The sequence below is a fragment of the Eptesicus fuscus genome, chromosome 20 (assembly GCF_027574615.1).
Source record: "Eptesicus fuscus isolate TK198812 chromosome 20, DD_ASM_mEF_20220401, whole genome shotgun sequence".
NCBI lineage: Eukaryota > Metazoa > Chordata > Mammalia > Chiroptera > Vespertilionidae > Eptesicus > Eptesicus fuscus.
This window is the reverse complement of record NC_072492.1, coordinates 32,570,636-32,584,754: the sequence shown is the minus strand read 5'-3', so window position 1 is coordinate 32,584,754 and position 14,119 is coordinate 32,570,636. Positions and strand designations below refer to the sequence as shown.

The window sequence follows — 14,119 nt, the reverse complement described above, 5'->3', positions numbered from 1 at the left end:
GGCTAACTTAGGTGCTGCACTGTTCTAAATCCTATTAAGCATGTTCTGACTCCTGAGGTAGAAATGACAGACAATCCACAGGTCCCAGTAGTAAAACATTTACTAGAGCAAGCAGAAAAGAATGCACATCTTAAAGAAACCTTCACAAAGTCACAAAATTTGAAGTATGTATATTTCCTTTATAAACAACATAAAACAAAAATCATCAAAATCATTTCAGCAAAAGATTTTTCTACCATTGTGGCAAGTTAAAAAAAAACAAAACACACAATGAAATGGGAAGACAGTTAAAAGCTGTTTGGGTTTTAAATTTAGCAACACTTCAGACCTGGATTGTGGCTCTGGGCTTCTACTACAGGCTGCTTCTTCCCGTCTCAGGGCTGGATACAAACCTGAGCATCAACTCCACTTAGAATCAGACACCTCCCTTCCCTGCAAATGTATGGAAGCACCAAAGTGCTTCCCAAACATCCCTAACATCTTAAAGGACTGGCTTTGCAGAAGCCAAATCCTAAAAGGGACCGCCTGGGCACATGGCTAAGAAAAGGTTTTAACTTATAGATGTTTATAAGCTGACAGTAAAAAATACACACTACATATGATATAAACCTAGTTTTATATCCTATAAGGCCCTCACGACAAACCCAGAGCCAAAAGAAGCTTCCCAGCTCTCACTGCTTATGATCAAAGCAGCACTCCCCCCCCGCCCCCGCCCCAATAATCCAAAAACGATCCAGATGGAGGAGTCATGTCTCCAAGTGCCAGCTACACTAAGGGAAGGGGGTCCTTACACCTTGGGCCCCACCCCACCCCAGCCCTGAGACACGTAATTACCAAAAATCTTTCTAAAAATAACAAAGGATTTCACACTTCAGCACATACCATCTAACTGTCCCATCGACTTTTCTTGCGCTTGGGTGGCTCGGGGACAGCAAAACCATCAGCTGTCTTATCTGTCTTGCTGTCCATCTTTTCCATCTTACTGCTATCCACCTTGGGGTCCATCTTGCTCTCACGATTACAACCTTCTTTCCTGCTTTCACCATTCCGGCCATCGTTTGCACCTCGACCATCATTTGCACCTCGACCGTCATTTGCACCTCGGCTCTCTCCATGTCGACCTCCACCTCCTCCATGCCTGTTCTCCCCATGACGATGGCTCTCAGTGTGACGGCTGCTGCTTTCTGGATAGCGGTATCCATCTCCATGGCGACCACCGTCTCCATGACGTGGGCTATCACCATGCCGATTGCCACTCTCTCCATGGCTGTGACGGCTACCACCCCGGTTCTCAGTATATCTCTCTCTCTTCCCATTGCTACCCCCAATCCCTTCTCGGCTGTTATTCCCTGAAGCTGTGTTGTTGGCTCCCTGGGCTCCGGCAGTGGGGTAGGTCACTGGGGCACTGCTGAGGTTCCCAGTATTGCCAAAGCCTGGGATGCCCTTGGTGGCACTAGCAACGGGGCTGTCAGGACTGTTAAGACCCTGCTGGGCTGAATTAGATGGTACAGAATTCAAGCTCCCTGCACTTGTCCATCCACTTGCCCCAGCAGCAGAACTTCCAGCTTTCTGGTTGCTTAAGCTGGCGGCAACAAAGTGACTCTTGTACTGTGACTAAGAGAGAAAGAGAACGAAAATAGTTATGATGGTGAGTTCAAGAAACTTTAATATATAAACTTGGCAATGATATATAGGAACTAGGGTGTTCACACACACAACAGTATCCATGCTATCTTGGCCCTGTGACTTTAGCATCCTGATGGCCCCACAATCTTGTGGCTTCTGTGCGTATTAGTCTGGAGATGGATAAAATATGTAAATTAAGGCCAGCTAATTGGAGGGGTAAAGTTAGAAGAGTTCCTGAGATACAGAATCAAATTTGTCTTAGCTAAAAAATTACTGTCAACCAGATAGCAGTAGCCTCTGAGGAGGGCAACACAGTAGGTTGGTGAGGCAGGGAGGGAACAGCAATCCTGCTGCAGTGCAACAGTCCTGGGCTCAGCGTACCTGAGGTAGATGACAGCCAGAGGGGTTTCTGTAGCCTCAACACCTGCACCTGCATCTCTAAGTTAGCTACAGTTTATGTTCAAAATGGAAAGCAGTGAGAGGTCCTAGATCCAGTATCGAGCACACAAACCGAGCTACATCTCAAGACTAGCCCCAAAGCTCTTTTAACTAAATGCTGATCTCCTACCTGGAAAGCCGCTTTCATTGCCGTCAGCCGATCTCCCATGGCTCCTGTGGAGGGCTTGTAGGCCTCATAGTTGCTCATTACATTGTTGTTATTTCCTCGATCCTAAAAAATAAGCACACCGTAAGAATGGACTCAGTAGGAAAGCACCTGCTATAGACTAGGCCTCAACATACTGAAAACGAGTGGGAAAGGGAACAGGATTTTTTTTAGGAAGTTATGTTTTGTGAGAAAAGGTGTGGTGATGAAGAATAATTTAGAAACTCTATGCCTTTCAACCCAGTATTTCTATTTCTGGAAATTAATCCTAAATAATCAGAAATGAGATCAGATTATGCCCAAAGCTGACTATGTGGCATTATTTATATACAAACATGAACATGTTTATGTAATTATGTAAAAATTATAAAGATGGAAAGGCCACAAGGCAGTATGCACATACTTTGAATCCAGACCCTTGAGTCTGAACCTCAGCTTTGTCACTTACCAGTGTGTAACCTTGGGTGCCTCTGTTTTATCTCTGTACTCACTCTTAGTGAGTGGCTGAGAAGACTGAGTTAATATGCATGCCTGCTTGGAATGGACCTGGCATATAGTAAGTGCTCAGTATTAGCTATCATTCTATCTGCATCATCCGCATCACCATCATGACTGTAATGTGGGAACAGATTACTTATCAAAGACACCACGATAACTATGATGATCCAGAAATGTAGACTTGGCTTAGGAATCAGAGTGACAGATAATAGGCAGTTAAGACAGCGAGTCACGGAGAGCTTTTGTTACCTGATTTTTGAGAAAAGCTCTCTCTCCTCTCTCTGATGAAATTTCCCAGAGAATGTAGAAATCATTCCTGAGTTAGTTACAAGATACAACTAGAATCTACACAGCGACCTTGTGGCAATGTCTAGCAGCAGGCTCTATCTAGGCCAGTGTTGGGAAAACAAGAGTGTGGGGTCCCACATCCAGAGTTTCTGATTCACCAGGTTTGCGGTGGGGCATGAGTCTACTTTTACTGCTAGTCCAGGAACCACTGCTAACCTAGACTGATTTCCTGAGCACATCAAGGTCCTTCTTCAATAGAAGTCACAACACTAAGAACCAGCATTAACATAGAGGTAAGCCAGCAAATTAAACACAAGCTTCCTTCCAGACAGGGTTCTGAACTCACAGGTTTTCTCAGGTAGAGAATAGTCCTACCGTTACTCAGGACTCAGGACCAGCCTTAACACGTTAAGTGCCCAACCTGTTTTGTTTTCCAGACGGAAAGTATAGTGTCAGTCACCGGTGATTGACAGGGCACTTAACATGTTAAGGGCACTATTGTAGTATGGACTCACCGTGTTCTCAGAGCCTAGCCCAGGCCGCTCCCTGTAGCCCAGGCCTCCTCCACCAATGTTCAGCTTTTTGCCTTTCCCTCCTTTGAAGCGGGACTTCCGAAACCAGGCATTCTGCATTGAACACAATTTAAGGTTAAGCCAGGGTAGGGAGAAGGGGCCAGAGAAAGGATAAGATGGAAGAGGAAACTAAGTGGGAGGGAAGAACTTTTTGCTTCATCTTTAGCCAAGAACCACAGATTCACTTCCTTTAGGTAGTTTAATCCACCAATTTGTCAGGAGGCTCAGATCCTCATCTCAGGCTTCCTTTATTGCTCCTTTTCCAAGAAGGGAAGTGATTGGTTACGCTGGCCACTTCTAACTTCCTTGAGGAAAGTGAATTTATTTTCTATTTTTCAATTTATCTATACATACCACTGGACATAAAAATTCAGAGCTTTTAAAGAATTACTGGGTTCAGAAGTAGAGGGAAAAAAACTGAAGTGAAGTTTATTAGAATTGACTCTAGGCCAGACTGGTAGTCACATAAATAAAAATAAAATTTTATTTACCCATAGGACCTAAAAGTTTTCACTGAACTTGATCACTGCCAGAATACTACTAATCAGATTTATTCACATTCTCTTCAGAATGCAAACATCTCTGGGGGAGGTTAGAGCTTTGGCTGACACATGCCAAAGTTCTTGAGAGGCAGGGCAAGCTTGGCAAAGGTGATGAGAAGCTGATCAGTCTGAGAGCACAGGAAGCCTGAGGCATAAAAAGAGATGTATCTTGTTCAAACCTTCAGTTTAGGATTGGCTCTCTACACCCAGGAAAGGGGAAGAAACTACTCTCAGTAATAAAGGTCCTTTACTCTCAAGACCACATGACAACTGCATTATGGGTAACAGTGCTATAGGCTGGCCTATCTGAAAAACACGTAAGTCTCTGCTAACAGAATGTGTACTCTGAACACATTTGTAATTTGGGGACTGCATGTATTAACACAACTTAAGATTTAATTCGGTAGAATGGCTCACTCCATTTTGGACTGGTAATCAGTGTGGTCTAAAATCTGAGACCTAAGTCTATGAGGAATAGTTAAATACATAATTTTTTAAGACATCACACATTTTTAGCCCCCAAAAGAGAAGACAGTTTGGGAGGAAGAGAAGCCATCTTTTAAATTACACTTACATAGATGCTGCTGAAAGGAGAGGATGAGAAGGTAACCAGATGAATTTTAATGCCCTTTCAAAACTAATCAGTACCTCTAAGCACTATTCTCCCCACCCCCACTCCTTTCTTGACATGTTTCTAGGTTATCTGCCTCAGGCTTGTTGGAATTTGGTCACCTAGTTTAGTTTTACAACTTGGAGCAACCTGAAGTGTGCCCCAGCCCCTCACCTGCATCGCCAGATCTAGGAGTTCCTTGGAAACATGTTGATTGGCTCCTTCCAAGTTCCGGACAAGATCACCAGCAAAATTGCTGTCCTTGGGGGTTAGCAAGGTATAGGCCACACCCTTCTCACCCGCTCGTCCAGTGCGGCCAATCCTATGAGTATGGGTATCAATGTCTCGAGCCACATCATAGTTAATGACAGTCTTAATTGAAGGAATGTCCAGACCACGGGCTGAAATAATAAACCAAATTCTTTCATTCTTCATCAGGAGTCAAAAACTAAAGTAACCCTGCCCTAGCTGGTTTGGCTCAGTAGATAGAGCACCAGCCTGCGGACTAAAGGGTCCCGGGTTCAATTCCGGTCAAGGGCACATGCCTGGTTGCGGCTGGATCCCTAGTAGGGGGCATGCAGGAGGTAGCCGATCAATTATTCTCTCTCATCATTGATGTTTCTCTCTCTCTCCCTCTCTCGTCCTCTCTGAAATCAATAAAAATATATTCAAAAAAACAAAAAACAAACAAAAAAGCAAAGTTAACCCCAAATGCTAAATCTCTAAGAATCCAGGTTCCATTCTTTTACATATACATACATACATATATATACATATATATTACACACACACACACACACACGTTATTGATTTCAGAGAGGACAGGAGATGGAGAGAGAGAAACAATGAAGAGAATCATTGATCGGCTGCCTCCTACAAGCCTCCTACTGGGGATCGAGCCTGCAACCCAGGAATATGCCCTGACTGGTAATCAAACTATGACCTCCAGGTTCATAGGTCAACGCTCAACCACTGAGCCACCGCAGTCAGGCCCAGATTCCATTCTTATCTAGGCAAAGTGCATGGTTTGTTGAGCTAAGATACAAATTACCCTTCTAGAACAAATGCCACTATTGTAGATTCTATGATGCGGGGCCACCTACTGTAAGGTATATAACATCTGCCATCAATAACCTGCCATGGCCTCTCTTTGCACCATGAATATATAAAAAATTAAAATCAGCTTCAAATATGCCTCGAGGCTGAGAAATTAACATCTTCCTGGTTATGATCAGTGTACTCTAAATGGCTCCATGGGGTATGGCCAGCCAGGCCAGCAGAGCACCCTCAATCAGCTTGATCAGGTATTATAGGTCTTGTATAGCAAGACAGAGCACCCTTACAGCACAGAAACCTAAGGTTATTGGGGAAATTCATATTCTACCTGCAACATCTGTGGCCACCAGGATGGGGATGTCCTTTTTCTTAAAGTCTGAAATGACCTTGTTTCTTTCACTCTGATCCATGTCCCCATGAAGCAGCCCAAGATTATGATCCTCCTGTTTAAGGTTATTGGCCAGCTCCTCAGCATTGGCTTTTTTAGTAACAAACAGGAGGACACTCCCTGAAGAGGTAAACTCGACCAGACGCCGGGTAAGCCAGTTCCATTTACTAGGCCCGGAATGGAGAATTTCCACAATCTGTGTCACATCTTCATTTGCCTGAAAAGGAAGAAATGAAACAGAGGATTGTGACATTTGTGCCACAGGGCACCTGAACAAGGACCAGACATCACATTTTCTACCTGCATCTAGCAGAACCTTAAACAATCTTTCTTCTCCTGGGCCTTCCTTCAGCAAGTCAAGTGCACTCAAAACTTAGGTCCCTTTCTCAAATCACTGCACTCTCTATCTCCCCTAATGCGTACATGTACCAACCAACTAATCTGCTAACCGCAATATTTTTTTATATGCCTACTACTCAGATTATTAATAAATTAAGCTCCTTTTCTGCCCCTCCCACTCACTGTTCCTAGTAGAATTCATCCACGGACACAGAAGGCACTCAAAAATGAAGAATGGACACTTTCAAAATGCTAACTGCACAAAACTTTAATAAACATGGCAAGCAACTTAAGGAATTCTCAAGGCAGCCTTAACTGAATTCCAAATCACAATTCAGAGAAATTTTCCACACAGGTAAGGAAAAGAACCCTTAACTCATTTTCACCAGGCTGTTCAAGTCCCCACTCCATGCTGTGCAGACCTCCTCCCTCCATCATTTTAAATGTCAGTTCTATCCTGACTGATAGTCTTCTAGGCAAAGCTTGCTTCTTTTCACCCCACAAATGTGTTTTGTTTGTTTTTTTAAATGGATGCACTTATTTATGCATCCATTGGTTGGTTCTTGTATGGGCGCTAGCTGGGGATCAAACCCACAACCGTGGTATATGGAGACCACGTTCTAACCAACAGGGCTTCCCTTCTCTTTGGATATTAAATTTAAAGCAAGTTTGAAACATGCTGCCTCACCCATAAATACATAATATTTTTCCTCTCAGTAGTGAGAAATTCATTCCATGTCTCCATAATCTGAGAAATAACCTATTGGGGTCCCATCCAGCCCTGCTAAGGTTACCTCTCCAATATCGCCTTGCACCACTCGAATAGGGTCGATCAGAATGTCTCTGGCCAGTTTTTCAATCTTTTTCCGAAAAGTTGCACTGAATAAGAGAGCTAAAAGGTAAATTAAATTTTGTTAAAGAAACAGTATGACTTCTTTTTTGAATGACCATTAAGCTTCCTACTAACATTTAAAATATTGTTTTTAAAAAATATTCAGTTGTTAAAAAATAAGCCTACCTGAACTTTAATTTTAGTTAAAAGCAAACGAAAAAAACTAACTAAGAAAAAAAGGCTTGATCTTACTCTATTTTTATAAATTTTCTGTTAAGACAGGGTTGTCAGTATGGTTAACAGAAATCAGATCTGCATTGTGCATTGCCTCTACCCAATAAAACTGTATAAATTGGAGCCAGTCACTCAATTCTCAGCCTTAGTATTTATCATCTATAAAAATGAGTGAATTATAACTGATGACCTCTGAGGTCCTGTGCAGCTCAAATAAACAGTCACTATCTCACCCTTTATAGTTCTCACCAGTACACACACATGATCATTTTTGCTGCCACAACTGAGTGCTTACAAAATAAATAGAGGAGCTTATTCTGAGTACAAATGTGGCTTAATAAAACTGCTGCATACATACTCTGTCTGTCAGGACGGACATGACTGGCTATGGATCGCACCTGGTACTCTGGAAGAAGTAGAAACGTAAAATTAATATTATAACTCTGCAATACAGTTTGGGATGCCTGGAAAAGTCATTTTAGTAAAAATCTTCATATGAAAGGTTATAAGAATTAAGGGGGAAAAGAAAGAAATAAGGAAACTTTAAAACTCCTAGATCTATTATTCAGTATGAAACTCAGAAAGCATTTTGTCCTCCACCCAGTTGGGGAAGGCCCAGTAGTGTTTCAATCAATAAAGATAGTTAGAATTTTCACACAGCCAGGTTAAGTGAAAGAGGACAGGAGAGCAAAGGGCCTTGAATGACATGACATCCACCCAACTAAGAACACAGACCTTGACATCCACAATCAAAGGCATATGAATAAAAATAAAGCATAGCCGAAACCGGTTTGGCTCAGTGGATAGAGCGTCGGTCTGCGGACTGGAGGGTCCCAGGTTCGATTCAGGTCAAGGGCATGTACATTGGTTGCGGGCACATCCCCCGCTGGGGGGTGTGCAGGAGGCAGCTGGTCGATGTCTCTCTCTCATCGATGTTTCTGGCTCTCTATCCCTCTCCCTTCCTCTCTGTGAAAAATCAATAAAATATATTTAAAAAATAAAAAAATAAAGCATAAAGCCAATATCCTCCCTATATACAAAGGCATTTTCAATTGTCCTCAACCCAATCACACCTAACATACTTTTCCTGAGAGAACTCCTAAAAATAGTTTCTAACCTTCCCCAGGAATATTTTTAGCTTCTCTCACGAAAATAAAAAATAAAAAAAATTGCTAAGTCCAGACATGGGAAAAACTAGTATCATGAGATCAGGGACAGAAGACACTGGTATTCAGAGCATACCAAATCCCATGTCAAACATTCGATCTGCTTCATCAAATACAAGGTAAGAGACTCTCTGAAGATTGGTAGCTTTCTTCTTCACATGATCAATCAGCCGGCCCTATGAGAACCAGAAAATGAATAGTAAATATAATTAAAGGCATTTACAACAACTTTCTAGAGCTGTGTTCCTGGCAAAAGTATTAACCCTTTGCACTCGCTTGCTTTTTTCATACGAGCTGCTACCGATGCTAACCGTGTCGAGTCATACTCGACATCCGAGTGCAAAAGGTTAATATGTCTTAGACTATATCAGACCCTGGTCTGACAGCCTTGACAAAGCCTTAAAAAACCCCAGAGATTTTGAAAACTCCATTGGATTCTTCCTTTACATTGTGATTTAAATTGTAGGAAAATGGCCAGAACACTTTTTGTGAGGCATTCTGAAATGACCTAATTTAAAACCTTGCTGATGGGCTTTAATGTTTAGACTACTCTTCTAGACAGCCTGACTATACTTTGAATGTCTTTCTGATTCTTGATACTCTCAGTGACCTCATCCATTTTCTAGGAGAACTTAAGAAAAATTGTTTTAAATTGAGGGGAATTTGTAGCTATTAATATATAGATCAGAGAATCTTATTGGACTATTTTAGTCAATTAATCAAAATTAAACCAAAGCCATAGGATGTCATTCACCAGAGTGTTCTCTACCCTGCCCTACCACATTTTAGGGGGAAGTCCCTCTAATAACTAACCACTTTTCCATACAAAGAGAGGCCGAGAAGCCATTAAATCCAAGACATACTTACTGGAGTACACACAACAATCTCTGCCCCCTCCTGAAGGGCCTTGGCCTGCTCCCACATGCTTCCCCCTCCATACACGGCCACTGATCGAAGATTATATGCTTTCCCAAACCGCTTACATTCTGCATGGATCTAAAAAGTTGTGGACATAATGACACATTAACAAACTCTGACAAAAACCTTTGTCACAACAAAAAAGGGAGTTATACAAAACACACAGAATACAATGTCAGAAAATAAAATGCTAGAAAATACTTAAAACAATTCTCATAGCATTTTTTAAAATCTTAAAACAGTTTTTCAAAGAAAAGTGTGTATTTGGTTATATAGAAAGTATCCTATCCTATATAATAAAAGCCTAATATGCAAATCAACCAAACAATGGAATGACTGGTCGCTATGACATGCACTGACCACCAGGGGGTAGATGCTCAATGCAGGAGCTGCCTCCAGCCTGCAGGCCCCAGGCCAGCCAAGGCGGGTGCCAGCAGGGGGCCCCCCAATCTCCCCACCAGTTGCCCCACAGATCTGCCCTGATCTCTGGCCAGGTCTAGGGACCTTACCCGTGCACGATTTCATGCACCAGGCGCCTAGTATAACAATATTTTCCAAAAGTTTCCTGGTAGCTCAATGTAAATGTATTTAATGCCACTCTATTGTACATTTACAAATGGTTAAAATGGGAAATTTGATGTGTATTTTATCACAATTGAAAAAGAAGTTTCCTGGTAATTTTACCCACTTGACTGGTTGGTCCCTTGCTAGTTCACATTTGCAAGGAGGCATTCCATACAAAGCACATACCTGCTGGCAAAGCTCCCTCGTAGGACACACAATCACTGCAATTGGTCCATCACCTGGTTCCAATTCCTTCTGGTCCATTATATGAATCAGCATGGGCCAGATAAAGGCAGCAGTTTTTCCACTGCCTGTTTTGGCAATACCAATCATGTCTCTTCCACTTAATGCCACAGGCACACCCTAGAGAAAAAGCAAGTATATCCACTTTCAACCTTCTATTGTGAAGATGTTCTGAAGGAAATACTAGGGAAGGAGTATATGACTATTAATGACATTCATTTTCACTGGAACAGAATTATCCTGGGCTATGCATACTAACTATGGAATAACAAAAAATACGTGGCATTCCCCTAAACTTCTTGATTTGAAAGAAATATTTATCATTCTCTTCATGTGGATCAGCCACGATTTACAAAATATGAATGACTTCATTTTGCTTAAAATACAGAAATAAAAAAAAATTGTAATTTATAAGTAGGTTACTAAGTTTTTTAAGATCTTGACCTCTTAAGAAGGTACAGATTGCCCTATCCACATACATAAAATTCTCAATTTTGGTGTAGGAATGAATAAATCCCATATATAAATGTGAAATAGAAGTTATTACTTTCAGGTCACAGCCAAAGGGATCCTAGTCACTGACAGTACTAAATTTGTCCACACAGAAATCTTTATTTTTTATTTTATGCTCAACCGAGGACATGCTTGGAGGTGGGGGTATAGAAATATTGATGTGAGAGAAAAACACCGATCAGTTGCCTTTTGTACAAACCCTGACCTTGAGGTGGGGGGGAGGGGGGAGGGAGAGGGATTGAACCCGCAACCTGGTTATGTGTTCTGACAGGGAATTGAACTGGCAACCTTTTGGTTCACAGAATGACACTCAACCAGAAATCTTTGGCCGGGCCACATATAAATCTTTTTTATTATACTCTTGTATTTCATATATATCTTCCCTCTTCTCCCCTTATTTAAAGCAAAGGTTGAAGATGAAGCTACAGAGGAAATATATGGATACATTCGACCCATGTCAATTCAGTTCTGCACTAATCAGTGTTGTGTTGTTGTTTTTTAATTGATGAGAGGGAGAGGGAGAGGGAAAGGGAGAAACATCAGGATTTGAACCCACAACCTGAGTTTGTGCCCTGATGGGGAATCAAACCTGCCAGCTTTTGATGTATAAGACGATGCTCCAACCAATTGAGCCACACTGGCCAGGGCTGCACTAACTAGTGTTTTATTGATTTGACTTGTTTGTAAAATAAAACACAGTCATTGACTATCATTCTACTTCATTTTCCCTTCAGTATGCTTTACTTACCTGGCACTGTATTGGAGTGGGCTGTGTGTATTCAGATTTCCGAATCTGGTGCATAAGTTGTTCATCAAACCCAAAATGAGCAAAACTGCTTCCTGGTCTAGGAGGTGCAGCACCAGAGACCTAGAGGTAAAGACAATTCCCAGGAATGATTTGTACTTCAAAATCAACAGCACTGGAAGTTCAACAATATTTACCAGTACCTAGCATTTAGCTCGAATATAACGTGAAAATGTAAGTCTGTAGCCAAAATCATATGCTGTTCAAAAAGGTAAGAAAATAACAGATCTAAAAACTCCAGGATAAATATTCCTGAGATAACTGTCATAAGATTTAAAATGATTAAGTGCCTAGACATCTCTTTAATAAAAATTTTCTGTAAGAAATTAAAAAATAATTGTTCAATTCATTGAAAAAGGTCATTTTATTTTTTACCATTTTGCGTAACTATTAGCCAGATGGTAGAAAAAAATAAAACTTGCTCTTAAAATAAAATAAAGAGTGCAAATGAGCTCTAAATATGGTATGCCCTTGTAACCCACTGGTTACAAAGATATCCGCCATTTCCATTTTTAGTCACGCTTGAAGAGTTAATGCTCCACTCGGTGATGGTCCAGACACTGTCAAGCACTATACTGTACCCAGGTAAAGAATGAAGCTTATAATTTCCATGTTGATTCCAACAGTGATAACCTTTCAATGCTTCCTTTGGTGATGCTATCTATTTCTACTCAGGATTTTGTGTAAAAGGTTTTTTTGTTTGTTTGTTTGTTGGGGGGGGTGGTAATTTTGGCAAACAGACACACACATACACACTCTCAGAAAACAGAAGTTCAAACATCACATAACAACTGGTAAGGCATAGGCCAGAAAGCTGTCCACACCAGAGTAGATATCACCGTATTATCTGTGTGTGTTTCACTTTACTAACATCGAGCAGCACTCTATACAATGTGGCCAATGTATAACCTAAACTTTTTGGGTGGGCAATTTAAACTATTGCTGTGAAATTAGTGCATTCATATTTTTAAAAGGTGTTAATGTCTTCTAATTGAAAAAAACAACTGTGCTGTAATTTGAGAAGCAAGTGTATATTAATTTTGAGATATTCTGACTTTACGTATTGATCACATCTACTGGTCTTGTCTTCTCTTCTGAAGATGGTGACTCCTACCCTTCGTCTCTAGCCCACCAAACACAGTTCTCAAAACACTGTATTTGCTGGAGAAATAAGTTGCTGATTAATTTTAAGCGTGCGATGACATATTGTTCCATACAACATACAGAGCTGACTGAACACATTTAGCATTCATGTGTGTCACATGCAAGAAGAATACAATCCTATCCTCAAAGAGCTGGAAGACTAATACAATAAAAACAAGACACATGAGCCCAAGGGATATAATTATTACTCTACCAAAGACAGTTCAGAGACCATTAGAAAATAAATTCAAGATTAAGAATATCTAGCTTAATGGTTGAACTTACCCGAAGATTGAGCTTATGCCGAAGATCTATTAGCTGCTGTGGGGTGAGGTTTGTTATCTCTTCATGCTCATTGTAAAAATTTTTTTCAAATGGTGGATAGTCAATCTGCAGGTCCAATTATTCAAAGTTAGTCTAGAATTCAAGAGTCAATCCTGTGAGTTTGACTTTAATGCAAAATAATCTTTTACAAATATTACAAAGTAAAGCCAAAACCAGACAGAGAACAAAGGAATTCACTTATTCATGACAAACATCCCCAAAGTACAGCTAGTACCATTCCCTAATCCCATTTTCAAAATAAACACCAACCTGCTTTCTAAAGAGACTCTTAAGAACACATTTCAGCTCTAGCCAGTTTGGCTCAGCATTGGCCTGCAGACTGAAGGGTCCCAGGTTCAATTCCGGTCAAGGGCACATACCTGGATTGTGGGCTCGATCCCCAGGAGGGGGCGTGCAGGAGGCAGCCGATCAATGATTCCCATCATTGATGTTTCTCTCTCCCTCTCCCTTCCTCTCTGAAATCAGTAAAAATATTTTTAAAAAATACACTTCAGGGGAGTGAAGGGTGGAGGCAGAGTGAAGGGGGTGTCAAAGGGAGGGGGGAAGGGGACATATGTAATATTTTGAACAATAAAGATAAAATAAAAAATATTTTAACAACTTTGATGAAGACTAAGGAATTTACAATGCCAAAGGCTTCAGATTTTAAAAGAAAATAGCCCACCCTATAACATTTAAATGTTTTAGAGTAAGCTGTTCACTCACTTAGCTCTAAGCATTTAAAAATATTTCTAATATTTCCTTTGGGGACAGATCTGTGTGTAGAGGAAGTTCTATTCTTTTTAACAACATGGAACTGTTTACATAACTTTTAAAAAAGGAATGACCAAGCA

At 41.0% G+C, this 14,119-nt stretch overlaps 1 protein-coding gene across 4 annotated transcripts in view; it reads right to left on the bottom strand.

The window, feature by feature from the left end:
• Positions 1–82: 82 nt before the first annotated feature.
• The window catches only part of DDX42 (DEAD-box helicase 42), a 33,162-nt gene continuing 19,125 nt past the window's right edge, over positions 83–14,119 (bottom strand). For 3 of the 4 annotated variants that reach the window (XM_028157394.2, XM_028157396.2, XM_054709147.1), the window contains 12 exons: positions 13,227–13,331; positions 11,742–11,861; positions 10,424–10,600; positions 9,623–9,751; positions 8,832–8,931; positions 7,948–7,995; positions 7,318–7,415; positions 6,125–6,401; positions 4,915–5,141; positions 3,532–3,642; positions 2,195–2,296; positions 83–1,614 (listed from right to left, as the gene is read on the bottom strand). In XM_028157394.2, coding sequence (XP_028013195.1) covers positions 886–1,614; positions 2,195–2,296; positions 3,532–3,642; positions 4,915–5,141; positions 6,125–6,401; positions 7,318–7,415; positions 7,948–7,995; positions 8,832–8,931; positions 9,623–9,751; positions 10,424–10,600; positions 11,742–11,861; positions 13,227–13,331 — 2,223 coding nt within the window. In that variant the 3' untranslated portion in view covers positions 83–885. The remainder of the gene's footprint in view (positions 1,615–2,194; positions 2,297–3,531; positions 3,643–4,914; positions 5,142–6,124; positions 6,402–7,317; positions 7,416–7,947; positions 7,996–8,831; positions 8,932–9,622; positions 9,752–10,423; positions 10,601–11,741; positions 11,862–13,226; positions 13,332–14,119) is intronic. The other variant, XM_054709146.1, reaches the window with a different exon arrangement.